Source organism: Brachyhypopomus gauderio, chromosome 4 (genome assembly GCF_052324685.1).
Source record: "Brachyhypopomus gauderio isolate BG-103 chromosome 4, BGAUD_0.2, whole genome shotgun sequence".
Classification (NCBI taxonomy): Eukaryota; Metazoa; Chordata; class Actinopteri; order Gymnotiformes; family Hypopomidae; genus Brachyhypopomus; species Brachyhypopomus gauderio.
In genome coordinates, this window is record NC_135214.1 from 29,587,155 (window position 1) to 29,613,599 (window position 26,445).

General features: G+C 43.3%; 1 protein-coding gene across 1 annotated transcript; it reads left to right on the forward strand.

The window, feature by feature from the left end:
* Positions 1-914: 914 nt before the first annotated feature.
* samd10a (sterile alpha motif domain containing 10a) lies at positions 915-18,193 on the forward strand. The gene is given in 5 exon segments (XM_077003659.1): positions 915-1,417; positions 4,217-4,398; positions 8,557-8,725; positions 18,014-18,057; positions 18,059-18,193. Coding segments are annotated over 5 exon segments (528 nt in total). The 5' UTR covers positions 915-1,404; the 3' UTR covers positions 18,179-18,193.
* Positions 18,194-26,445: the final 8,252 nt, after the last annotated feature.

Here is a 26,445-nt window from a genome sequence, read left to right on the forward strand (position 1 = left end):
CACCGACAGGTAATATTACATTAGCAGCAATAAGCAGATCCTCATCCATGCCCTTTACACTTGAATGGGGTTTGAGAGTAATGAATATGAATGCACATAAAATATATTGAGCTAATACTGAAAGACATGAAGCTGCATTGCATAATAGTCTACTGCTTAAGGTAAACTTTCGCTTTCATTTTAGTTCTAATTGAGATTAAAGATTTGTGGTACAACGTGACAAAAGCCGTTTGGAGGACAGGTTAACCAGTTTGTAATAAGATCCATAACAAGGTGCTGTTGTAGGTACTGCTGGTTAATGTAGGCTATGGGTGTCGCTTTGGTTAGAATAGAACCTATTCATTTTAATAATAATACTTGTTTATTATTATTAATAATAATAATAATAATAATAATAATATTTCTCGTGGTAGTAGTAGTAGTAGTAGTAGTAGTAGTAGTAGTAGAAGTAGTAGTGGTAGTAGTAGTACTAGTAGTAGTAGTAGTGGTAGTAGTATGGACATCACCATGGCAATTAAATGCAGTGACTTTAAAAGATCTCTTGAAGGAACCTAACAATAATAAAAGCAATTTCGTCTCCTCTTTCTGCGCTCGTGTGCGCCCGCATTGTAATCTGTCAAAGATCCGGCTTCAGTGGCAAATTACAGGCTCTGCGCCCAAGAGTCAAAGAACGTGGGACATGACTGGGCAGCTGTTTCTCACGAGACACCGACTAGCCTCGCTCCACTTGTCCCGTCCTTATACCACCGGGGCTTTCCACAGATAAGAATAGGCGCGCGTGGGTTTGCGCTGCACTGCCACTTGAGCGTGCACATCGCCCGAGGGAAAATAACAACAAAGGCAAGAAGGCTGATGCGCTGTTGATTCCGCTTGACTAACAACTGTAGTACTGGAATGGCTTGCTAAAAAAAACTTGAATATGCTGCAGATTACACTGTATTTGACCCTTAGTAGTAAGCTCAAAAAAGTAAATGACATTCGAAGAAAAAACATTTTAACGTCCAATCATTTTCGGGAAAACAATTTGATGCGTAAACACCTGTTTCACATAAATAGGACTGTTAGATTCAGATAGAAAACTGTTTGACTGTTTTTTGTTTGTTTGCTTGTTTGGTTTTCGGTCCTCAGAATCCAGGATGCTCTGTGCTCCTTGTGATTGACATGGCCGTCACCTGTGTTGATGGGCGGAGCTATTCAGACCTTCGCCGTACCGCAAGTATTTGATTGGCGCGCCGAAATCTTCCTCTCGCCCTTCTCGCTGCGCAGCGAGGGGAGTTGCCGCTGCGCGCGCTGGAAATACCTGCCAAACTGATAGGCTGTAATCGGTCCGATCGTACAGAGTAAAATGGAATATTTCACCTCACAACCTTTTCTTTAAGAGGAAGTCGAGCCCGAAACGTTGATATGGCTGTGGACGGTAAAGGATTTTTTTTTATTGTAAACTGTCATTTTTTTGTGTAGCCCATTTTTTTTTCAGTTTACATTTGCGACAACCTTTGACAGATAATCTCAAACCTACTGACTGACGAAACTGTAGCGTGGTTTCTATGTTGCTTTCTCTGAAACAAAAACGTGTGATTATAATTATTATTAGTTAGTATGTGAGTGTTAATTATTGTGAAGGCTAATGCATATAATTACACACCTTTCATATATAATGTTTCAGAAATTATTCGTATTTAAATCGTCCATAAGGGTTTAAAGCTTTAGTGAGTGACACTTTTAAAGTCGCTCATGCTTGTAACCTACTTTGTGGTGTTTTTGTGTTGTGGTAATCTGACCTCCACTGAGTAGAATTAAGTCTCGCTCTCCGTTAGGTCTCCACCATTTCAACTAATTAAAAAATATTGCGACGAAAATGTCGTTGTATTGGAACTTTGAAGAATGATCTGTTGTCGAATACATACTTTACTGTCAGTAATACAGAGAATGTATGGCGTGCATTAGTGAGACTGTTTAGTGGTTTCTGAATGATTCCCGATGCGCGATAGTTCTTAGGCTGCGCTCTCTCGTCCTTGCTGCTTCTATTTTCATTCCAGAATGAATGGGAGAAGCGTCTCCTCATTAGAACTGACTCACTTAGAGCTTGTTCTGCAGATTACAAGGTGTTAACCCGCGCTGCTGATCTGTCATCGCAGCGCGGCTGTCAGCCAGGTCTGAACTTGCAACGTTCTCACAGCCCACCCACCTATGAATACACACACACACACACACACACACACACACACACACACACACACACACACACACACACACAAATATCAGGTACATGACCTGGACCCAAGGGGAACTTCGGCACTATTATCAGCAAATTCACATACCTGCACTCTGCGGCTTTAGTGGCGGTTGGCATGTTGGCATATTCACTCTGCGTCGATAATTAAGCGCGTGAGAGCTGGAGGGGCAGGCTGGAGTCGTGCCTCATCCTCCCTCTCCGAGCTCATTACTCTGCACAGATGTTGCATGTCACTTGTCCTCTGAAGTTCAAAGCCTCTTGCTCTAGTGCCAGCACTAGTTCACATGGCTGCTATAAAGGACTGCCTGATTAGTTTTGCCAGTAGATCTAAGACGCTATTTGGTATCAGAGGTATTTTTGTGGGATATATTTGTGTTCCGTTAACTTGATGTACGAAAGAGTGAAATTGTGGAGTGGACACAGTGATCCCCTGACTCATCCATTTTAATCAACTTGTGTCACAGTGCAGACATAATTGTACTTATTTTATTTTCATAATATGTGCTGCTGTTTTTCTGTATTGCAATAGCAACGATGATATGAACAACGTATTTATTAACTGCCTGTACCATTTAGCCTCTCATTCTTCATCATCATCTAACATTTGAGGCTACAACAAATGTTTAGTGCATTCACCAGTCAGTGTTACTAGTTTCATTCCTGTTGTTTAAGGAAACACGTTTCAGTTTTTCTCATGGCTTAATATGCCATGGCTTTCAATTACACATTTCTACACATTCCATGTCTCTCCCATGGACACTTCAGAGGCCTGTAATGAAAGACACTTTGTTAGTCTGCGACTCCCAGTCCAAAGTGAATGGTGTGTACAGCGGCCAGACAGCGATCTGACTAACGGCCTTGATGAGAACCGCCTTTGTAGGTCTGGGCTGGGTGGTGAAGATCAGGGGAGGGGGCGTATTGGGGAGGCAAGCAAGCAGACACACAAGAGAGCAAAAAAGATCCCTTTTATCACAGGCAGCATCCTTGCTTCGTGTCTCAGCACACACAAGCACACACAGGCACACGCATGCGCGCACGCACCTTGCATTGTCACAGTGGACTGGCTGTCCTCACTTGTGCAATGACACCAGTGTCAATTAGAGGGGTGAGATTTTAATGCATGAGTCCTCATCAAGCACTCCGGCCTCTCTCCCCTAAGACAGCCTCTTAAATGGCAGAAACGAGCGATGAGCACAGGCTAACAGCGAGGCAGCCCACCGCATACGCGTGCACGTTCGCCTTTGGACAGGCTCCGCTGGCCAGCACGGCTTCCCGTTGCATCTGGCAGTGAACACGGATGACACTGTTATGGATCGGCCATCATCTGTTGCGTGAGGCGAATTCCGCGAGAGCCTTTGTTCTGCGCTGCGCCCCTCACAGCTGTGGAACGCCACGGGCGGATGTGAGGAAACAGGGCAGCAATAACACACAGAAAGAACACGGCACCATTCAGAACCATGGCACTCCTCTCCACCCCTTCAAATGCAGGAGCTGTCGTGTAAAATTCGATTCGACCTTGCCAGATTTCGAGTCGCGGCCGTCTGTGTGCGAGTTCAAAGTGGCTGGTTCCCCCGGCTTACACAGAAGTGTGACACGAAGAAGGGATTTACAGTGCACCAACGGCTTTTCAAGATCACACGCCATGCGATAAGTTTCTGGGCATCCCCTTGGTTCTTGGTTACATGGTTTTGGTTACATGCTTTTGTTGTGTCAACACTTCCTCTTAATAACACCTCAAGTTTTCCATTGCACATTTTGCCAAACTCTCTAACATGAACGCAGGCGCATATGCTAGTCTTTACTTTGATGGAAAGTATTTACGGCCTCCCTGCGATAGTTTTTACAGCCCTCCCGCATGGAAAAGCACGGCGCTCCCTAGTGAGAGCGTAGCACAGGCGTCCCCGACGGCGCAGAGCTCCGACTGTCTGGATGTGTGTCTGTCAAACTCTCACGCCATCCCTCCGTCTCACCCCATCACAGCTGCCTCCAGCTTCAGCTTCTGCCGCCCCGCCGTGGAGTACAAGGCCCTTCCGGAGGACTTCAAGCACCACCTGAGTCGCTGCGCGGGCGGGAACCTCACGTGGCACGAGGGCCGCGGGCACAAGACAGCGGGCGGCCGCACCGTCAAACTGCTGCAGCAGCCGGGAACCGAGGGCCGGCAGGTAACCGCCCGCAGCCGAACGTGCCTGTGTTTCCAGAGAGATGGTATAGTGACACGTCAGCCTGGACGTCTGTGGCTTCTTCATATATAGGCCCACATGCAAAAGAAGTATCCAATAAGCTCATGAAACAGATGAAACTTCTGTTGTTCCTGCTATTGTTGGCTCTAAGTGACAGAAGTCCATCACATATTGGCATGAAAAGGTAGAAAATTTCTGAACAATCCATAAGGTCTGTACAAGGTTTATTCCTAAGGGGTTATATGCAATAAAGTTATATAATTTCATGTTGAGGCAGAGCATCAGGCAGAGATATGGGTGTATCATCCCCAGTCGCCTCATAGCTAAAGCTGGCATTTATTAGACCATAGAACACGTCCTGAAGATCAAGAGGCTGTAAAATATTGCAATTTTTGTGCTAAAATGCATTCTCTATACCACACACATGCACGACATCCCCTTTTATTACAAAAGAGAAGGACTGTACGACGTTGAAAACCTCTTAACCGGTGTGAGAAATCTGCAACCTTTAAGCTGTTCATCTATTACCTCCATATCCGCTCTCATTCTTCACCACCACGCCTTAATGAGCCACTCTCTTTATGGCTCCTGTCCACGCTTTACCCATAAAGCAGTGGTGTGGGAGAGGGGGTGTTTAGTGCCGGCCAATCCCCAGCTTGACTTTGCGTTATTAAGGTGGCCGACATGTTGCACGCCTGCCCTCGTCCTGTCTGCTGCGCGCCCGGGCAAAGACTCGGCCACAAATAAGAAAGGCCGAGCGCCGCAGAGGAAAAAGCAGAAATGGCCATTCTCTCTATCGCTCTCTCTCTTCTCCCTCCCCCCTCCTGACCGCTATTTCTTTCCCTCTTTGTCCCTCTCTCTCCCTGGTTGCCTCTTGTTCACTCACCCCCCCCCCCCCCCCCCCCCCGAACCTCCACATTCAAATCAGGAGTTTGTTTGTGGACAGTGGCCCAAGCGCGGCAGAGTCTGGAGGTGGAGCAAACCAGACACTCTCGCACCCCAGAGCCTTTAAATAGCCCGTGGAGCCTCCACACTCGCCAGCACTGGTGATGGACGACGGGGTTTTTTGGCCACAGACGCTGGCTCTGATGTCTGTACCGAACGTCTTCACATTTATGTTTCCACATTAACAAATCATTGTCCTATGGGCTCACTTCCATAAGGCCGTAAGTCATGCCCAAAGTCCATTCAAAGCACACACTCCTGTTCATCACTGTGCTGTACGGCTGCCTAATAATGTGCTAAACTGATAGTGGTAATCTAAGCTAGTGTACGTTATCTTAATGGGTATGCAGAATGCTCTTAATTGACTTTATTCAGAAGTAATTATTAGAGACACATATATCAATATGGGTTATAGATCATACATTTTCTTTTGCTCATGGTCTTAATTGAGTTTTAAAAAAATCTCTACCATTAAATGACCTGAAGTGCCGTCTCCTCACAGATATGTTTTGTGTTCACTAAATGCTTGGTGTGTGGATATTCTCATTACATTTTTCCAGATTGTTCCATGGAGCCATTAGCTCTGACTTATATCTGTTTTCCAGTATATTGTACATAAAAGGGTCTTCATGGGTGTTTTGATGATTAGAAACATCTTAGCCCCTCCTGATAAGGTAGATATAAAAAAATTATTATATATAATTTTATATAATTATAATATGTAATATATCTAGCATCTTATTATAAAGTAGAACGATTTAGCCTCTTCAAGTACATCAAGGCTCTTCGAGATCTTCAAGGCTATTTAGGTAATTAGAAAAATAGAACTCTGGGTAAAAGCCATGCAATGATGATTTTGGAATAGATTGCACTCGGTTGTTGTATGTCTGGCTCTTCTGGTGTAGTTAGACTGGGAACTCCAGCTGGGGGTGGGGAGGGTGTGTGAACTGGCTATGGCAATGTGCTGTTGGGCTGGCAATGCAATCTGTGGTGTCTGATCAGAGCAGGACAGCTCCAGTAGTTTATCTTTGATTGGCCTGAAAGGGAATCTATGATCAAAAGCTCCAGTTCATTAAACCATCATTCTAATTTACCTCTCACGCAGAATCCAAACAGGAACCCCTGGGATGCTGGATCGTTAATCCTGAGCCTTAATTTTAATCCTGATTTATGAATACTGAAACTTTCCCTTTGCCTTTTCCAGACAGGCCAGGGAGTGTGAATTGGGTCGATACAATTACTGCCTCTAATGATGCAACTTCCTAATGTTTTGCTCAAACTAGCTCTTCAATTACTGCTAAAAGGGTTTAGGGTTATTACAGATATGTGGCGATTACAGTAATAGGTGTTGGTGGGGTATTTGCACATTGTTCTAGTAATGGCAATTGTAAATGTTACTCAAGGGGTTTTGAATTATTTAAGCACAGGGGTGCTAATATATATTTCTCTCTCATTCTCCCCTTCATTCTTTCACTCTATGTCTGTCTTTCCAGGAGCATAACAGGTTGAGCAGGATAAAAAGTCTTCTGCCAGGTTCCATCTCTATTGCGCATGACTGTATTCTATAAATACTTCAGAAGAACAGTCAATAGCTCTTCAGTGAGGGACAAACAGGGTATTTGGCTAACAGCAACAAACAAATGGGAAGCAGAAGGGAGCGGAGACGCAGGCTCGGGCCCGTACGCTGCAGATGGGTGTACAGTGACCATTGAGCCAAATGTTCTCCTCTTGTCATCTCTAGTGGCTTTGATCAGTGGGTCTGGTGCTGTTTATACACACACGTCATGTACCTTACAGTTCCAGCCAGAGCACTGGAGGGAGAATGAACGGGATGGAGAAAGGCATATGTAGGCAGCTGGGTTCTTACAGGGCATTGGGCTTATCTCTCTCTGTGTGTGTGTGTGTGTGTGTGTGTGTGTGTGTGTGTGGGTGTGTGTGTGTGCGCGTGCGCGCGTGCGTGCGTGCGTATGCATTTCTGCTGTTGCAAATGAAAGATCTTCCTAGGGCCACTGAAGAGTGAAGACTGCAGTTAAAATAGGGTATTGGGGAGTGTGTGAGAGTGGGACAGAGAAAGAGAAAGGAGAGAGAGAGGGAGAGAGAAAGTGAGAGAAAGAGAGAAAACTGTGGGGCACAAACTGTGAAGGGGAAAGGAAATTGGAGATGAATGGGACTGAGTCAGACCAAAAACAGACACAGATGGCAGTTAATTGGATAGAAGAGCAGAATAAATAGAAGGAAATGCAAAGAACAGTAGAACGTAATGGAAGTAATTGAAGGGTCTTTGTGTGCATGAGTGATATGACAAATTAAAAGCAATAGATTGGCAGTGCATAATAACAACACCAAAGGCATAAACTTGTCAGAGATTCAAAACCCTACTAAAGCTTTTTGCAATCAGGGGACAGTTCATGGATATTAGGCTATGTTATGTGACACAAGTTCTTCTTCACTAACCAAGCCTTAAAATGTATGTTTCAGTAAAGTAATATATGCATAAATCCTGTAATTTGCTGTGTACCCAGCAGTCTCTGGTTCCATCCAAGTGTTTGAGCGATGAGGAAGGTTTGAAAAGAATCTGAAACGCGATGGCGAATCTTTTCAAGCCCTCCAATCATTCAGACGTTAAGGGGTGTTTAGAACCGAGCTCCGTTCTGCAGTTGAAGTATGGTAGTGCACTACGGGGTCGCCTGTGGCAACATCTGTGCTGGCACAGGGGTGAAGGATACTAAGCACTGTTTAAATGGCCTTCGTTTAACAAGCTCTATTTATGGCATCGTGGGCGGTATCCCTCCATCGGGCCAATCAGACGGCTGCCTGAGATGAAATGATCCATCTTAATTAAGGACAGAGCGCAGAGTGGAACGCTGCTATTACAAGGGGAGAATGAAGTTTATTTCCAAGAGCTGCCAGCAGCTGTTTGAATGTTATCACCGTCACAGCGCATTGCTCGACCAGTCAAGAGGAGAAGCCGTGCTTGTGTGTGCGGGTGCGGGTGTGGGTGTGTGTGGGTGTGTGTGTGTGGGCGTGTGTCCTTGTTGCTGTGCCACGGAAATGCATTCCTAACAAGCTTTGATATATGAATCACCACATGCACAAAGCCACCTCTTGGAATGTAGCCCTACTTTTCTGCCATTTCATTCAAATTGTCTTATCACACCCCCCCCCCCCCCCCCCCCCCCTCTCTCTCTCTCTCAGCTTTACGCAGGAGATTTGTACTCTGTCTACCACACCAGTCCCACCCTACCTAGTCTGTCCAGGCCGGTGGTCTTGTGGTCCCAGCAAGATGTGTGTAAGTGGTTAAAGAAGCACTGTCCTCACAACTACCTGACCTACGTGGAGGCCTTCTCCCACCACGCCATCACAGGTGCGTCCTTCAGCCTTTCTACTGTCTGTCACAGGGACACAATGACGATTCGCATCACATTAATTCCTTAAAATATCATTATGCGAATATTCATAGTCATTGCCAGTGTACATCAGATACTGTTCTCATTGCAGTCTAAAATATAAATCACAAATAGTGCGTTTTATGTACAACAATCCATTTAAAAGACATACAACCAGTTTAGCCAAGCCTCCTGTCATGTTCAGACAAATGTGTTTTATACAGAGAGACAGAAAGTTTAGCCTTGTGGCTAAAGGTCACTGTTTTCCGGCTTTACCACTTTTCAGGAGCTCTAGAGGAGTGTGATATCACCACAGTATCTTAGAACCTCAGAGCCCTTTTACACACTAGAAAACACTCTCAGGTCTGCAAAGAACAAGCTCCTCAGGTCTCGAAGTTCGGTAGTAGTAGTAGTAGTATCAAACCCACTGTAATATCAAACCCCCTCTACCATCAAACCCACTGTAATATCAACCCCCCTCTAGTATCAAACCCACTGTAATATCAAACCCCCTCTAGTATCAAACCCAATGTAGTATCAAACCTCTTCTAGTATCAAACCCACTGTAGTATCAAACACCCTCTAATATCAAAACCCTCTGTAGTATCAATCCCACTGTATTATCAAATGCCCTCTAGTATCAAAGCCACTGTAGTATCAAACACCCTCTAGTATCAAACCCTCTGTAGTTTGAAACCCATTCTAGTATCAAACCCACTGTTGTATCAACCCACTGTAGTATCAAACCCATTCTAGTATCAAACCCACTGTAGTATCAAACCCCCTCTAGTATCAAACCCACTGTAGTATCAAATACACTGTAAAATCAAACCCCGTCTAGCATCAAACCCACTGTAGTATCAAACACCCTCTAGTATTAAACCCACTGTAGTATGAACCCCCCTCTAGTATAAAACCACTGTAGTATCAAACACCCTCTAGTATTAAACCCACTCTAGTATAAAACCCACTGTATTATCAAACCCAATGTAGAGTCAAACACTCTCTAGTATCAAAACCCACTGTAGTATCAACCTAGTATCAAACCCACTGTAGTATCAACCCCCCTCTAGTATCAAATCCACTGTAGGGTCAAACACCCTCTAGTATCAAACCCACTGTAGTATCAAACCCCCTCTAGTATCAAAGCCACTGTACTATCAAACCCATTCTAGTATCAAACCCACTGTACTATCAAACCCATAGTATTAAGTATTAAGCCCACTGTAGTATCAAAACCACAATAACCTGTGCAGTAGTAATAAGCAGCTGTACCTAGCAGTGTGTTTCCATGGACTGGTGTGCTGTGCATCTTAAAAAGCTCTGCTCCCTAATGACAGCTCATAAGCATGTGTTTAAAATAAGGACAGTTCCATTAATGTGGTTCTGTGATCCATGGTTATTATACATGGAGAGTGACCCGGGAGTTAATTCTTTGTCAGGGTCTTTGGTCTTCCAGAAAGGATCAAGGAAGCACAGAATCCCCAAATCATTAGTAAAGCCTAACGAGGGAAGATTGTGTCGTTTCTTAAATTACCAGTGTGAACCGTAGCCTGGAGCGGTTTGTGTCTGTACATGTATGCAAATACTTATGTTTGAAAGAAGTAAAACATTCCTTTTGATATGAGTGCATGCTCACAGTGTAACTGACTGTATAATTAACACAACATGGGTTTGGGTATGGGCATGGATGTGTGGGTGTGTGGGTGTGCACGTGTGCTGATGTATGTGTGTGTGTGTGTGGTGTGTGTGTGTGTGTGTGTGTGTGTTGTGTGTGTGTGTGTGTGTGTGTGTGTGTGTGTGTGTGTTGTGTGTGTGTGTGTGTGTGTGTGTGTGTAAGATGCCTGGTGTGTGTGTAAGGCCCTTGATGCATAAGTCCCCCGCTTGTGTCCTCAGGCTGTTCCCAGTCCTGCTTGCTGCAGCGGGACCTGTTCTGGTCTCTCCTCTCCCTCTAATTGGACACAAAGCATCAGAATCTCCAGTGGGCTGTAAAAGAGAGAGGGAAGGGCTGTGAGCCAAAGACAAACGAGAGAGAGAGAGAGAGAGAGGAGAGAGAGACATACGAGAGAGAGAGACATAGATGCAGAAAATTAGGCATAGTGACAGAGAGAGAGAGAGGAGAGAGAGAGGAAGGAGAAATACGATGACGTAGTGGCTTGCTCTCCAGGAACACGGGCGTTCTTAAAGCATCAGCGCGAGGAGCTGGCTGGACTCCTCGGCCATGGGATGGCTGCAGGCTGGCCACTCCCTCAGGCAGCATGATGCATGATGCAACCAGTGCATGGCAGTCAGGGAGGGAGGCAGTTGTGGCAATGTGCCGTTACACAGCCGCTCACTCTGGAGGGGAAATGTGCGTTACGGTTCTGAAGAGAAAAAAAAAACACAGAACGATCCGGGTTTGAGGTCCACTGGGGTCACTGCTGTCTGACTTTTCCACAAAGTCTGTCAGAAATGGGATGGTGTGGGGAAGGACATCAGGAAAGAAGGCTGGGTGAGGGAGCCTGTCCTGCTTTGAGGGATGTTGTAAAGGCAGATTTAAACCCCCTTGTGTTTCATACATTCACTGACAGAATATCAACAACTGTCCTCTAGATTTTCATTTCAAGTCTGCTTCCAGTCAGTGGGATTTTCCTTTCTATTCTAGTAGCTGTGGAAGAATGGGATGAAACAATGCTTTCGTTGCAGAGCCGGCCCTGACCAATGTGGTGCCCTAGGCGAGATTCTGTTTGCTGCCCCCTGCATCATCAATCATCGGGTTGATTGTATCAGTATTAAAGAAACAAATAAAAAGCAAATGAATTATAAATATTACCATATAACAAGTGTGATGATGGGTGCTTGGGAGAAGGATGAGGCAACGAGTCTTCCTTGCACACTTCCTTGCACACATACACATTTATTTACATAAACATACAGCGCACGTTTAAACACTCAAGTGGTCACATGAATGACTCTGACATAGACGAGCCCGGGACACTGCGCGATCCGCACATTAAATAGGGACAAACCACATTAGCCCCGAGCAGAGGTGGGTAGAGTATTCAACAATTTTACTCAAGTAAAAGTACAGTTACTTGAACCAAATGTTTACTCAAGTAAAAGTAAAAGTATGCATCCCAAAAATTACTTGAGTAAAAAGTAAAAAAGTACTTTGATTAAAAGCTCAGGGGTGATAGTGGGAAAAATTCCTGAGCCTGAACTTTTTCTGAGCGGGGGGGGGGGGGGGGGGGGGGGAATTAATTATTAGAATATTTAATAATTAATCTTTAAATTAATTAATAATAAATAAGTCAGGTAATCATTATGTGAAATAATTTAATATTTATTGTGAATAAATTAATTATTTATTCATTACTGTTAGTAATTATAGGATACCAGACAACTCAAAGTAATTATGCAAATAAAGTTAAATGAATAACAAGTATTATGATTATAGTTAGTTTTTTTATATAAAAATTTAATAAATTTAATAAATATTTTGTGTTGTTTATTAGGACATACATTTTGTGCTTTTGTTCATGTATTACACCTACGCCGTAAGGCGGCCAGGAATGAACCAGATCGTCTGACCACCTGTACCGGCTCAAAAGAAAACACTCTTATATTTCTGATAAAAATTTAACTTAATCAGAGTAAAGATAAAATACTGAATTTATCTTGTATCTACCTCTGAAGCTCTTCCGATGTCTGAAATACAGGTGGTCTACGGGTTACGACGTTGATCCGTCGTAAATCGATTTTCGGTGTAAAATCGGAACATACGTACATACTGTACGTAAATAACGTACTATACGCAGTTATCCTATCCTAAAGCTAGTCTTTTGGCCAATACCTTTATCCATAGCTGCGTTTAACTAATCCTGACGCCGCACACACCAAACACCAAGTTCCGTTTACGACGCACAACCACTTAGGTCCAAACGAGGCTTTATACAGTAAATGGGAGATGTGTAGTAACCACGAAAAATCGTAACTTGGGAACCTCGTAAGGATCATAAGGATCATATTCGGCCTCAAAACAGATAGCATGCGCGCGGTCGGGTGTGGTTTATCATTATGATTTGACGGATTTTTTCCCCCCCTCAAATTTTTTTTTTTCTCGCGGACATGTCGGTACGCCGGAATTCCGGCGTGGCGCCTGAAATCTATCAGGCCTGAAAGCTACTCAAGTAGTGAGTAAATGCATGAGTACTGTCTCGTGTCAGTAAATTACATCATGGGAAATTGAATTACGGGAAACCAATGACTTTTAATGATAAAAATAATGATTATAATAATATAAATAATAAAAATAAATTATTTATTATAAATAATATGTATTTTTGTTTGTTCCTAATTATTAGGCCTGTGTAACTTTAATGTGTTCCACAAAGGCACTAACTGATGAGACTGTCAGCCAATACGTGTAGCTACAACTTGACACCAACTGATTCAATTTGTAGCAGACTTAATCATCCTATATTGCTAGTGTGTACAATCAGTGTGAGAACTGGTTTTTAGTATTGCACTGCGTTACATTTAATAATTACATCATACAAACGTTATCGCATCATGTTTCCTCATATTTGATGTTGAGTTCTTGTAGGCTGAAATGTCCACACCGTTTGCACACAATTGGCAGCGCCAAGGTTGCAAACTCTCACGCATTGAGCGTGAGACACACGCATTTGACTGTCTTCACACGTTTACACGCCACACATCCGATTTCTCACGCCGAAAAAAATCTAGTTTATTTACCTCTGATCCACATCTATGATTCAATGAGTTACTAGTTCGCTCTGGCGCCAACACCGGCGATCGATAGATCGCGATATAATATCAACAATTTACGTTCACCACCCAAACCCCAACCCCCACCCCGGTTTAAATCTCACTAAAAGTGATCTTGAAAACTTGGCAACCCTGCAGCGCATTATAAAGCTGTCCTTTTACACGTTTGTAATGTAAACATTGGCTGTATTAGGTCAGGGATGCTCGGTAGGTTTTTCTGTCACTTTCTTGCTACCGGTGGAGAAAGTTTGCGTATGTGATCACGTGATTGACCGGCTTCATTTGATTGGTCACTCATACTCAAGTGACGAGACGTCGGTCAGTCTTCTCACTGAAAAGACGAATTATAGGCCCTTTTCACACTTCCGCATTTTTTTCTTCCGGAAGCTCTCGTTGCAGGGTAAAGTTACTTCCGTTACACATTAAACAATGGCAGAGTCCAATAACAAGAGCTTTGCAGTGCACCAGGGTGCTCGATCTCGAAGCAAAAACAGTCGTATCTCAGTTTCTACGGTTTTCCGGCTGACGACGAGCAGAAAAGGAAAATGGGTTTGTGCAATTAGGAGGGATGAGGGGAAAACTTTGTGATACGGAGCATCTTTGTGTGTAGCCAGCATTTCACTGCTGCAGACTACATAGCAGGAAGCTCGCGGCTAAAAGTTGGTGCTGTTCCCTGTTACTGTGCCCAGTACTGTTACTGTCCCCAGTACTGTTACTGTTCCCAGTATTGTTACTGTTCCCAGCCGGTTTCAGTGGAACAGTTGCTGTCCGCGTTTGAAAGATCAAGCTCTCGGCTGGGAGTACACGTACGTCCGCTAGCATCTAGCTGTTACCCGCTAGCATCTAGCCCCGGTTCGCTAGCTTCTAGCTCCGGTTCGCTAGCTTCTAGCCCCGGTCCGATAGCATCTAGCCCCGGTCCGCTAGCTTTTAGCTCCGGTCCGAGAGCTTTTAGCTCCGGTCCGCTTGCTTTTAGCTCCGGTTCGCTAGCTTTTAGCTCCGGTTCGCTAGCTTCTAGCCCCGGTTCGCTAGCTTCTAGCCCCGGTTCGCTAGCTTCTAGCCCCGGTTCGCTAGCTCTAGCCCCGGTTCGCTAGCTTCTAGCCCCGGTTCGGTAGCTTCTAGCCGTCATCCGATAGCTTCTAGCCCGGTTCGCTAGCTTCTAGCCCCGGTTCGCTAGCTTCTAGCCCCGGTTCGCTAGCTTCTAGCCGTGATCCGATAGCTTCTAGCCTCGGTTCGCTAGCTTCTAGCCGTGATCCGATAGCTTCTAGCCGTGATCCGATAGCTTCTAGCCGTGATCCGATAGCTTCTAGCCCGATCCGATAGCTTCTAGCCCCGATCCGATAGCTTCTAGCCCCGATCCGATAGCTTCTAGCCGTGATCCGATAGCTTCTAGCCGTGATCCGATAGCTTCTAGCCGTGATCCGATAGCTTCTAGCCCCGATCCGATAGCTTCTAGCCCCGATCCGATAGCTTCTAGCCCGGTTCGCTAGCTTCTAGCCGTGATCCGATAGCATCTAGCTAGAAAAGAGCAAGCTCTCGGCTGGCAGTACACCACGAACATCTACTAGTCGAGAGTTTGCTCTTTCAAATGCGGACAGCAACTGTTCCACTGAAACCGGCTCTGAAACTAGTTGTGATCCGCTAGCATCCAGCTCTGCTTGGTAGCATCCAGCTCTGACCATCACTTTGCTGTCGACTATATTGGACACTGAATAAACAATAACACGTAATAACTTGGTGTGTGTCATGAACTTTATTGATACTGATGTAAACCAAACAATCAATAGCTGACGTCCCTTGGCTTGCTAAAGCTGGGCGTACACTGTACGATATTTTAAATCATGTGCTTAGCTCCAGCTCAAACTACGACTAAATCGCAGGGAGAGTCGGCTCGTGGAGCTGCTTCAACAGTGCGATACTCTCACGAGGAGCGATTTGAATTTCAAACATGTTTGATATTCTTGCGACGCTGCGATTTCTGATTGGGAATTGGTCGTGAGGTGTGAATCGCTCCTTGTTTACCCGTGTAAACTATACGATGCACGACACGCGATTGAGCCGAAACTCAGCCCGATCGCAAAAATAGTCGCACGAGTGAAAAATCGCTGAAAATGGGCCAAAAATCGCACAGTGTACGCCCAGCTTAACCTAGCTAGATATTGTTAACTAAAGCTGTCAGTATCATTTGTAATATTATAATATATATCATAATAATATAGACTGTTTTACCACTCCGTAGGATGACTAATGGAACCAGCTATACCTTAAATAATAGTTACCTAGCTAGTGCTAGCTGGTGTTAGCTTACCCTGGTATAAGTGAATAAATTATTCTACAAACAATTTGTAGCCTCTATTTAACTTGGAACAGTTCGTTGTTGAATGTTCTCCAACGATACTGGAAACGTATTTAAAATTCAGTCTCGGCAGCGACGACAGGGATGAAGTAAACACACGCTCCATGCTGAGGTGAATTGACAACAACTATCTTCTGCGAGTACCGGAACTTGTTTTACCCGGCGGTGACGTATTTCCGTTTGTTGTGAAAAGGGCCTATTTACAAAACGAAAGTAACGGTAGCGCGCGGCGCAAATCCGATTGTAACGGAGTAAAACCACATATTTACTCAAGTAAAAGTAGAAGTCTTTCATATTAAAACTACTCCTACAAGTACATTTTTGTCAAAAAGCTACTGTAAATGTAACGGAGTAAATGTAACGCGTTCCTACCCACCTCTGGCCCCGAGTGATCACGAGACGAGCCAAAGGTGAGACCGATGAACACACTAGACACAACCGCACTCATAATATCGCCGAGATCCACAGACGCAGACGTCTAGTACAGGGGGTTCTCAACCTTTTCTACCTTACGGCCCACCTGTTTACAAACTAGAAAGTGTCAAGGCCCCCCAGGAAAATTTTTTTTACTTTTGTGTAAAACTGTTTTTAGCTTTTATTACTAAGTGCTGAAAGTGAAAACTTGAGATTTGGGTTATCACAAAAAACGAGCAATAAAGATGCGTTGCTAACATCCGTTGACTCGTCTAGCTGCACAACATAACGTGGACTTTCTTTAATTCTTTATATCAGCCCCCATGTCAACAATCCATCTAATTATATTATCATTTGAAAGCGGGTACCTTCGGTAGTTTTTTATTTGCCATCTCGAGGCACATATCCACAGCAGCCGGCGGGCACCAATTCCTCAGCGATCGTAAAAGCTTTTTTACTCCGTGCAACATGTCTGGCTACGAGGTAGCTAGGTTTCAGGGCCCATTTGGACAGCGACGTGAAGAAAACAATTGTTTTCTTTTGGAGCTGCAGTTCGTTAACATCACCTCCTTCCCCCTGCGCAAATCCATATTTGATGTAGTTTGGGTCGTACTTGCGGATTTTTTACTTTTTCTGAAGAACAGGTTCACTTTTCTTGTGTCGTTTCAAAAACTTCTCCATCTCGTTAGCTAGCTAGTTAACTGTCTGGAAAAAAAGGGTGCAGTGGCCTTGAACCATGACGTTTAATTGTAATTACTTCGGGGCTTTTTTTCTTAGTGTAGTTTTATATTCATGATTATAATTTGAACATTATTAATCTAACTTTTTTGTAATCGTTCTAAATTAAATTTTTAAGGTGTACTTTTATGATTTATATGATTTAAAGTCCTCACTACAGACTAGTAGCTCCCTCAGAGGATGACCCTGCGGACCCCTAGAAGGTGCTTCGCGGCCCCTGGTGGTCCGCGGCCCACCGTTGAGAAACCCTGTAGTAGACAACATAAACACACGCCCAAAGGGAGGGGTCAGGGGCTGTACCCTGACAACAAGAAATAAATATAAAGGTGTTTGCACAAAAAATATGTTTAAAACTATTTTACATAAAGTGCAGAGAACAACTTTTAAATATTAATAATACATAAAAAATGAAAAACAACAACCACCAGTGCAAATCAGTGCAATTTGCCTACTGCAACATTGTTATTATTTCAAAAGTGCATCTGCAATTAACTGAGGAGCATTTGTGTGTTTTAATATATATTTCTTTTAAAACTTGCGGGTTATTATAATTATTATAAATTTTACTAATATTATTAAACAATTACATTATGATTTTGTGGACTTTGCTTGTTTTCACATTTATTAATTATTCATTTAGAGGAAAAAAAAACGCATGCACACGAGCACCCAACCCCCCCCCCCCCCCCACCCGGACAGACGGCGCCCCTAGCATTTGCCTGTATTGCCTAATGGAAGGGCCGGCCCTGTTTCTTTGTTTAGATAAACTTTTGAACTCATAATCAAGTTCGGAATGCTTTCATTATTATTGCTATGCACTGTGAAGTACCAGACAAAGGATAGAAAACAACAGCAACAGCTGAAGCACGAGATGCAGAGCGAGTGCTAGCCCTCTGTTGACGGCATGGCGGTGTGTGTGTGTGTGTGTGTGTGTGTGTGTGTGTGTGTGTGTGTGTGTGTGTGTGTGTGTGTGTGTTTCGGCCTTTCTCAGGCCGCGCCCTGTTGAGGCTGAACGGGGAGAAGCTGGAGAGGATGGGGCCTGGTCCAGGAGACTCTCAGACAGGAGCTTCTCCAGCAGGTGCTACAGCTGCAGGTGCAGGAGGAACGACGAAGCCTGCAGCTGCTCAGCCGAGGTGAGAGTGGCCCGCCAAGCTGATCCGACCGGACGGAACCAGACAGAACCGGTTGGGCTTGGGGGGGCGGGGCCGTTGGGTGTTAGGGACACCAGCGAAGCTTCTCTGCTTAACTGGATCATTCATCCTTCCCTCCTCCCTCCTCCTGCAGGGACTTTGGGGAACCGGTCATAGTCCCGGATGGGCATGTGTAGCCCTCCCCACAGTCAGAACTCCACGAGAGGAGACATGGAGAGACCCTTACACACCACGGATACCCCTCGGCACCATGGGCCATGACCCCTGTCTCCATCTCACCACAACAGCCAAGCAAACACTGACTCAGTAACAGTGGAGGAGAATAACAAACACTCTAACATCAGTCTTCCCTCTCAGAGGTGGGCACTACTCTATAATGGATGAGTAGTTTCACTGTAAGGTGTGAGCTACACACTCCTACCGCAGAGAACCAACGTCCCACACGCCTCTTCAAGCTGCTTCCGTTTTATGAAAAGATCATTTTCTCTTTCCTTTCAACGCCAGCAAGTGTTCTTGGCCACAAAGAACAATTTTCTGCACATGTGTGGTGCGTGTGTGTGTGTGGGTGTGTGTGTGTCTGCAGTCACCTTGTGTGGTAACTCACCACACTAATAGTGAGAGACAGGTGTCAGCCACGGGGCAGATGGAAGGAGCTTCCGTGCTGCGCAGTGATATCGCCCTGAAAATGACCTGAGCCACTGTGAAGGTTTAGGCTGCTGTCCACTCCACGGCATGCTGGGAAGAGAAGGCCATGCAGACAAGCTCACGAGGTCTGGTGTAGTTCAAACTCAGTCATTCAAACTCAGTTATCCGGATGAATGCTTTGCTTTAGCAAAAAAAAGAAAAAAACACCAAATCCTATACTGGGAAGGTGAAAGAAACTACAGCGCTTTGACTTCACACGGTATGAAGGGTTAGAGAACGGTCCATTTTTCAATTTCACAGCACGGCGCATTTTACCTGAGGATGTTACAGCGTTACCAGAATTCCAGCAGTACAAAATGTGGACCTTACTCTCCTGCTTTGCCCTGAATACTGAACAGTCAGTGCTTCAGCACGGCTTTGTAGAAGATACTTCCTCTCCAGGACCTCTGAAAATAAATAAAGCAAAGGAACAATGCAAACTAGGTCAGCAAATCTCATGCTGTAAAAGGCCTTTGAGTGCAACAGGTTTTAAGCTAAAGAAATGTGATGACTGCCTAGGTCTTTCTATATATATTTAAAGACATTTTAAATGTTTCCTCCTGGCCTTCACAGTAGCTTTCACCCTGAGGACACCGACCCCATACCGACCCTTGTGTGCATTCCACTTTTAGATTTTTCATTCTGCATATTCATAATTTTTATGTTGTATTTTAAAATATGTAAATAAAGGAAATTATTTAACATTTTAGACTTACAAAAATGTATGCAAATTATTCATTTTGATTCCACTGTTGTTTGATCCAGGGTTTCATGGTTTTTCTGTGGGACTGCGCCTGGGCTTTCAGCGGGATTATGATAACAGAGAGATAGCACTGTATTGATCCTGAAGGAAATTGCAGTCTTCATCATGTGTTCCGACACTACCTGTCTGCTCTGATGCATTCGGAGTGTGTTATTGGAGCTTTTTGTCAGTAGTGGTCATGTTATGGCTGCTTGTTGATACGTGCAGATTTCAAATGAGTGGTCTGTAGTAATCTTTTTTTTTTACACCAACAAATATATCATGCTCCTTTTCTTACACATCTAACAACCTACTGAAAGGTCATAGTAGCCGATTTGGCCAGATAAATGTATTGAAAATCTTCCTCCTTGAGGAGCGTGATGTTTTCATGCTTTTCATGTTTTGTGTGTGTGTGTGTGTGTGTGTGTGTGTGTGTGTGTGTGTGTTTGTGTTTGTGTTTGTGTGTGTATGTGTATGCGTGTGTGTTTTTTAATTAATAATGAATTGAATCTTTACTACATGAACTGATGGCTTCCCAATTGTGTGTATCCAGTGTGTTGTGGTGTTGTTGTTTTGTGCTATGATGAATGGACGCAGTTCATTCTCAGAGCAGGAATAGAGCTGGGATCCAACGCAGAAGAGCGCAGCATTATGAACGTGAAGCACACAGCTCTTGGTTTGCACTGCCCCCCTTCTGTCCAGTTGTAAAATTACAAAAAATGGTTGAAGAAAAGAGTTATTGGGATACCATTATGGTTTACAGAAATGTACTGTAAGTTCTATATTTAGGAATGATAAACGGTATACTAATAAGAAAAAATATTTCATTAGATGTACTAGAACAATGTGTAATAGCCATGATTTCAGAACTACTGTGTCACTTGTGCTTGCTATCCTTTTAATTTGTCTATAACTACACAGAATGTGCACTTGAATGGCTCAATGGAAATGGAAACGACTTGGCTAGATATGCAGCCAGCACTATAGTGCTTAACCAAACCTGGCCTACAATTCCCATAATGCTGTCTGTTGCTGTAACAGCTTACCGATCTTATTGAGTCTGTGCGGAGAACGTTACATTTACATGATTGCATACAGGAAGAAAACGTTTTATAATAATAAAAAATTATTTATTACATTTCATTTAAATAAATGTATGTAATGCAAATCAGTAACTAGACCTCTGTGATCATTCCTGTATGAGGTATCTTTCTTTAACATGACAGCGGTGTTAATGGAGGGTTTAGGATGAGCAGCCCAAGGTCCTTTATGTCTGACAAAAACTGTAGTTTATTCTGCTATTGGAATAAAAAATATATTCTCTTGTCGTTGTACTAAGCTACTAGGCTATTTTTATGCTTACTAGTTGTTTGTTATTGAGAGGATATTCAGATGACCGATGATGTCTGTCCAAACGGTGATTGTAACACCCTGTTGTTTCTTGGGTCATCAGTAGAAGGTCGGTGTCTTGCCGGCTTCACCGTCTGTTAATGCTTCCTGGCTCTGACACCTTTGGAGTCCTCTTCATTCCACCAACCGCTGAGTCAGGGACACACAGATACGTGTGAGCATGGTAGTTCTATTTCTAAATGAGTTATAAGATTAGTTAGAGGATTCTCATAAAACAAACAGCAATGTGTACAGAATTCATAACACTGATGTTTTAGTTCCAATTAGTTAGGTTTCACACATGTAGTGTGGGAAACCTATTGTAATTGCTGAGATTTTTCTTTCTGTTTTTACTGAGCAACATAATTTAGGCTGTATATCTGTGTACCATCAGCTTGCTGAAAGTAGACATTTAGCTATTTAAGATGCTGTGCTGCTCATATAAAAGGCAGTAAACGTTCAATCTGAGGTGTAGCTGTGACCAACCTGCCCGGCTGCCCCAGAGGCCTGATCAGTGGACATTGAGTGACAGGCCATTCTGGGCTCATCTATTCCAGAGATGAAGTTCTAGTGTGGGCACTTCTTTTCTTCTTCTACAAGGCCCTGGCAATAGGTGGTAATTGAGGTATTGAGAAGCTTTTTCTGAACAAGAACCTCATTTTCTGTGGTTTATGCTGTGTAAGAGTCTGTAGACCACTTTCTGTGTGTTTGTAATATATTCTTGAAAACAGAACCAGACAAAATATGGATACTGCTCCTGAAAAATCGAATATTTTTGTCAGAAAGAAATGTGATCTGGAAGCTTCATTTATTGCTGTTTACTTGGTCCACCACTTTCTTGCTTGAGAGGATTGGCATTAATAGATTCAAATTTATATCATCTTATAATTGTGTCACTGTGAAAGCAAAATAAATATTAGTCATATGATATCCAGTCAGATGTTATGTTGGAGTCAAACCAAAGTTGCAGCATACAACTATAGATAACCTTCTGACATTTATCTTCCAGGGCTGCATTTTGTAAATTGAGATTGAAATGTACTTGTATTGAGCTTGTATTGAAACAATTTGCTTATACAAACAGCCAATTGTGTATATATATAGGTGAGCATAATTACCTAATTAACAATGTGAAAATTATTTAAAAAGAAATTAATTAAGTCAGTACAGCACAGTACAGTATGTCTCTCTAAAATAAGTCAGTACAGCAGCATGTTTTCACACCAAGTGAGCAATATACATATTATTCACACACACTCTTCCTATGTTTTCCACATAATGTGCATGTAACATCTCAGTTAGAGCGGTGAGGGCTCCCTGGATGAACCCTCCCCCTCTCGTCACCAGCACCAGCTGCAGGAACAGCTGCATGCTGGGAAAAGTGGGAACACTGGGAAAAAACGGAGGCACCGCCGGCATGCACACCATCTTCACTGCTGGCCAGCTGCTTTGGTACAAGTATGGCACACACTTCAACAAAGCCTTCGTCATTGGTATGAGGAGGAGGAGAAAAGGGAACCATTCTTCAGGCCTTACCTATGTTTCATTGATTTATTGTGTCTGCATTTTATTGTGTGCTCTCCTATTTGATAATGTTGAGGGTCTCCTGAATGAGAAGGGGTGGAAATGAGTATACAAAGCCCAGGGGACTTTTCAGCCTAGTAATGTGGGATAGAGCAAACAGGATCTTCATAAATCAGAAATGAATTTACATTATCAAGCCAACTCCACTTGAACACATAATACTGCTCCTAATAGAATGTAGCCAGAACTGAACTGACGTGTGTGTGTGTGTGTGTGTGTGTTGGGAATGTTGTGTGTGTGCTGATGTAACCTGCTCGCTCTATTCCTTCAGTCTTTGTGAAGTTAGTCCCAGAGGTCTCATGGATCAGACTGGCCTCCTACATCAAAAGTAGATGTTCAAGGACTGTCACGCATACGGCACACCTAGCCACAGAGTTTGAGACTCTCACCATTGAGACTCATACATTCTCCCTTATATCACTTCAAGTCATGGCCTTATCGAGCCATAAGAAAACCAAGCTCCAGACCCTAGTGTTTGTAAATTTCGTCTACACAATGTGGGTTGACATTCTGATAATATTATGGTGGAGTGTTGCCTACGTTGCATCCCAAAAACTCAAACCCTGATGACGTCTTCATTGACCGCAGCCCATCACTAGATGTCTTGTGGCCATGCATTTATCTGTTATACTTATTTGGTAAACTGGAACTAATCTAACAGCATATGACATTTATTTCCCCTCCTTTTTAAAAAGCAATTCAGTCAGTTGTTGATGTCAACTAGTGTTAATGTGTTCACATATGAATATAAGTGTGAAGTTTGTGATACCACATAACACAACAAGCTTTATCAATGATTTAAGTTCTAAAATTAATCATTGCTCAGTAATCAGGCTTTAACGAGTTTCTCTATTAAGTTTTTTTTTTTTTAAGTTATCTGGTCATTTTATAAAACAAGTATCCTAAACATCTCAGTATAAACTAAACTAAAGATGAACCAGTTAGACAGATTTGCTGCATGCTTCAATGTAGTTTCTGCTGGAAATAAAATGGTAAAATAGATAATGTTAAACAATGAATTATTGATATGATTAAAGTTAAAATAATTGGCTAACTAAATGAGGCAGTTAAACCAGCATTTATGGAAAAATAATGTGCGATTCCCTGCTGTTGGCGTTGCTCTGTAGTAACTGCCCTCATGTCTTTATTTTGCTTTTCTCTTCCTGTTTCTTTGTGTCCGATTTTATTGGTTCCACCTGTTCCTCATTTCCTTTGTGTTAGTACATGTATTTAAACCCCGTTTAGTATTAGTATTTAAACCCCATGTTTCTTGTAGCTCATCTTTGCTTGTTTTAGTCTCTATAGTTATTGGTAGTTTCCTGTGTATTCAGTCAGTCAGACTATATACTGCATCGTAGCAGGTTGATTTATTGTTTTAGTGTTTTGCTGTCTTATTTTTAATCATGTATTCCACTTCAGAGAATGAAGATGAACTGACCTTGGACTGTCATAACGACCCTGATTTAGGATTTGCCTTCAATAACTCTCACTCCTCTCAGAATCTGCCTCCGCCTCTCGGTCACGCCGAGCTTCAAATAACGAATGATGAGAAATAAAGTGTAAGTGTAAACAAACAAAACTGGACAACTTCAAGTAAGATGTTTTAATTGAAACTAAGTTAATAAATACTTTGAACCTTGTGAAATATAATTGACCATACTTAAAAGGTAAAAAGGCCCTGGACTGCGGTCTGAAACGATGTTTCCATAGTGTGACGTTCTTGGTCAATATCTAGGCTATTACTATTAGTACAGGATTCTAGGTGTTTAGGCCAAACTTCTTTCAGTTTGGTTTATAGCACAGGAAGTAGAAAGTTCAGCTCTTTTCCTGTTGTGAAATAACTTGTGTTTTTGTTGTTTTTAAGATTAATTATCCCTATGGCGACATTCTGTTCCTCAAACATCTATGGTGCCTGTGTCCTATAGAGCTGCTTGTTTGCTGTTCATTGTTGAGTTGAAAGTTGGAGGGAGATGATTATAGAGTCTGAGGGAGATCCCACAGGTTTCCTGCTCGGGTATGGAACTACAGGGTGTGTCTCTGTTTCTGCATGGAAGAAAGCTGCTTACACACTGCACTCCTGAGGAGACCTGTACAGACAGCAGAAACCCCACTGCTGAATTAATACCTGCAGTGTTGAATGAACAGTTTGTTTTGTGACTCTCTAGGGGGTTTTGTTGCACACTTCACATCCTTCAAAGACAACAAACCTTTAATATCTTCTGTGTATAGGTCCTTTTGGATAATATCAGATGTCTGTCTCGCTCTCTCTCTCCCCAGATTGTCTCAGTTCCTCCATCAGTTATAAACACCCAAAGCCATCACACACAAGCGCACAATACTGCTCAGTCCCAGCCCCACACACTGATGGTAATGGTGGGCAGCACTCTGAGGACTCCACACCGTCTTTAGGCCAGTCAGCACGTCGCTGAGCTGACAAACACCTCTTCACAGCCCGTGTGCAGCTCTGGCACTGCAGCAGGTCGTCTTTTCTAGATGCAAACCACCAGACTGCTTGAGACTCGCTCATTCCCTTACCTCACTAATGCTTAAAAGGTCTTTCCACAAGGGGGAGCTATTATCACTCAAGCTGCATTTGTAAGCTTCTGTAAAAAGGGAGGAAGCGTGCTGCTTTTCATCTGGGTGGTCCTGTTATGCATTTTTAGTCACAACTCGGCTACTACACACTTTGCATTGTTTAACGTCTTAAATCATTCTCTCTCTCTCTCGTCTTCAGAAATAAGGATTCCAGCCAGGATGAGTTCATCTTCTGTTCAAAGACACTGATGCATGTGCTTTCTGCACATGCTCTGTCTCTTACTTTCTAAGGTGTATGCATGTTCACAATCTAAACAGCTTCAACACCCCTTCGGCAAAGACTGCCGGGTGCATGTAAGATCAAAGACAACACTGCAGTGCGCGGAACACTAATTACAGCTGCATGCTTTATTTTTATTGGGTCTCCTCTTCTGTGTTTTGCTGACCTGGACTCATTCATTTTTTATGCTTTAATTTAAAATGCCGTCGACTTTACTGTTTGCATTAGTGCTTGTGTGGTACTAACAAATGTGTTGTGGTCCTTTTTGTTATACAGAAGTTCAGAGTTCACAATGTCAAGAGTGCAAGGGGAGTGTAAAGGGCAAGACGAGTATATATGTGTGTGTGAGAGAGAGATCATTTTAAGTTTAAATCTTGGCATAATTTCCATGTGGGAAGATATATTTCTTCATTCTTTCAAGTCTTTGAGTCAGTCACACTGTGTTCAGGTATGTGCAGGTGTGTCCAGGTTTACCTGTGACTGAGTCTGTCTCCCTCTCTTTTCCTCTTTCTTATACCTCAGGTGTGTACAGGTGTGCCTGTGGTTCTTTCTCCGTCCTTCAACTTGTTTATTTGTCTAGCATCACATGTATATCTATACGAGACTACAGATGCATAGTAAATCAGTTTGTAGGGGAAGAAATGCGCTTACCTTTTTCCCTTTCTGTTGTTTTTCTTTCTCATACTAGTTGAGTTGTTTCTCCCTGTCTCTCTCAGTTCAATCTTTCAAAACAAACATTCTCTCTCTCTCTCTCTCTCTCTCTCTCTCTCTCTCTCTCTCTCTCTCTCTCTCTCTCTCTCTCTCTCTCTCTCTCTCTCTCTCTCTCTCTCTCTCTCTCTCTCTCTCTCTCTCTCTCTCTCTCTCTCTCTCTCTCTCTCTCTCTCTCTCTCTCTCTCTCTCTCTCTCTCTCTCTCTCTCTCTCTGACCACACATCTCTTGGAGAGCTTCAAGCAATATGTCCATGTCTGCACCTCAGATCACAGGGATGTCTGTCATGTGGATGAAACTGTGTAGACTGCCTTGACATCTGCAAGGTCAAGTCTGTGCCCCATATGTGG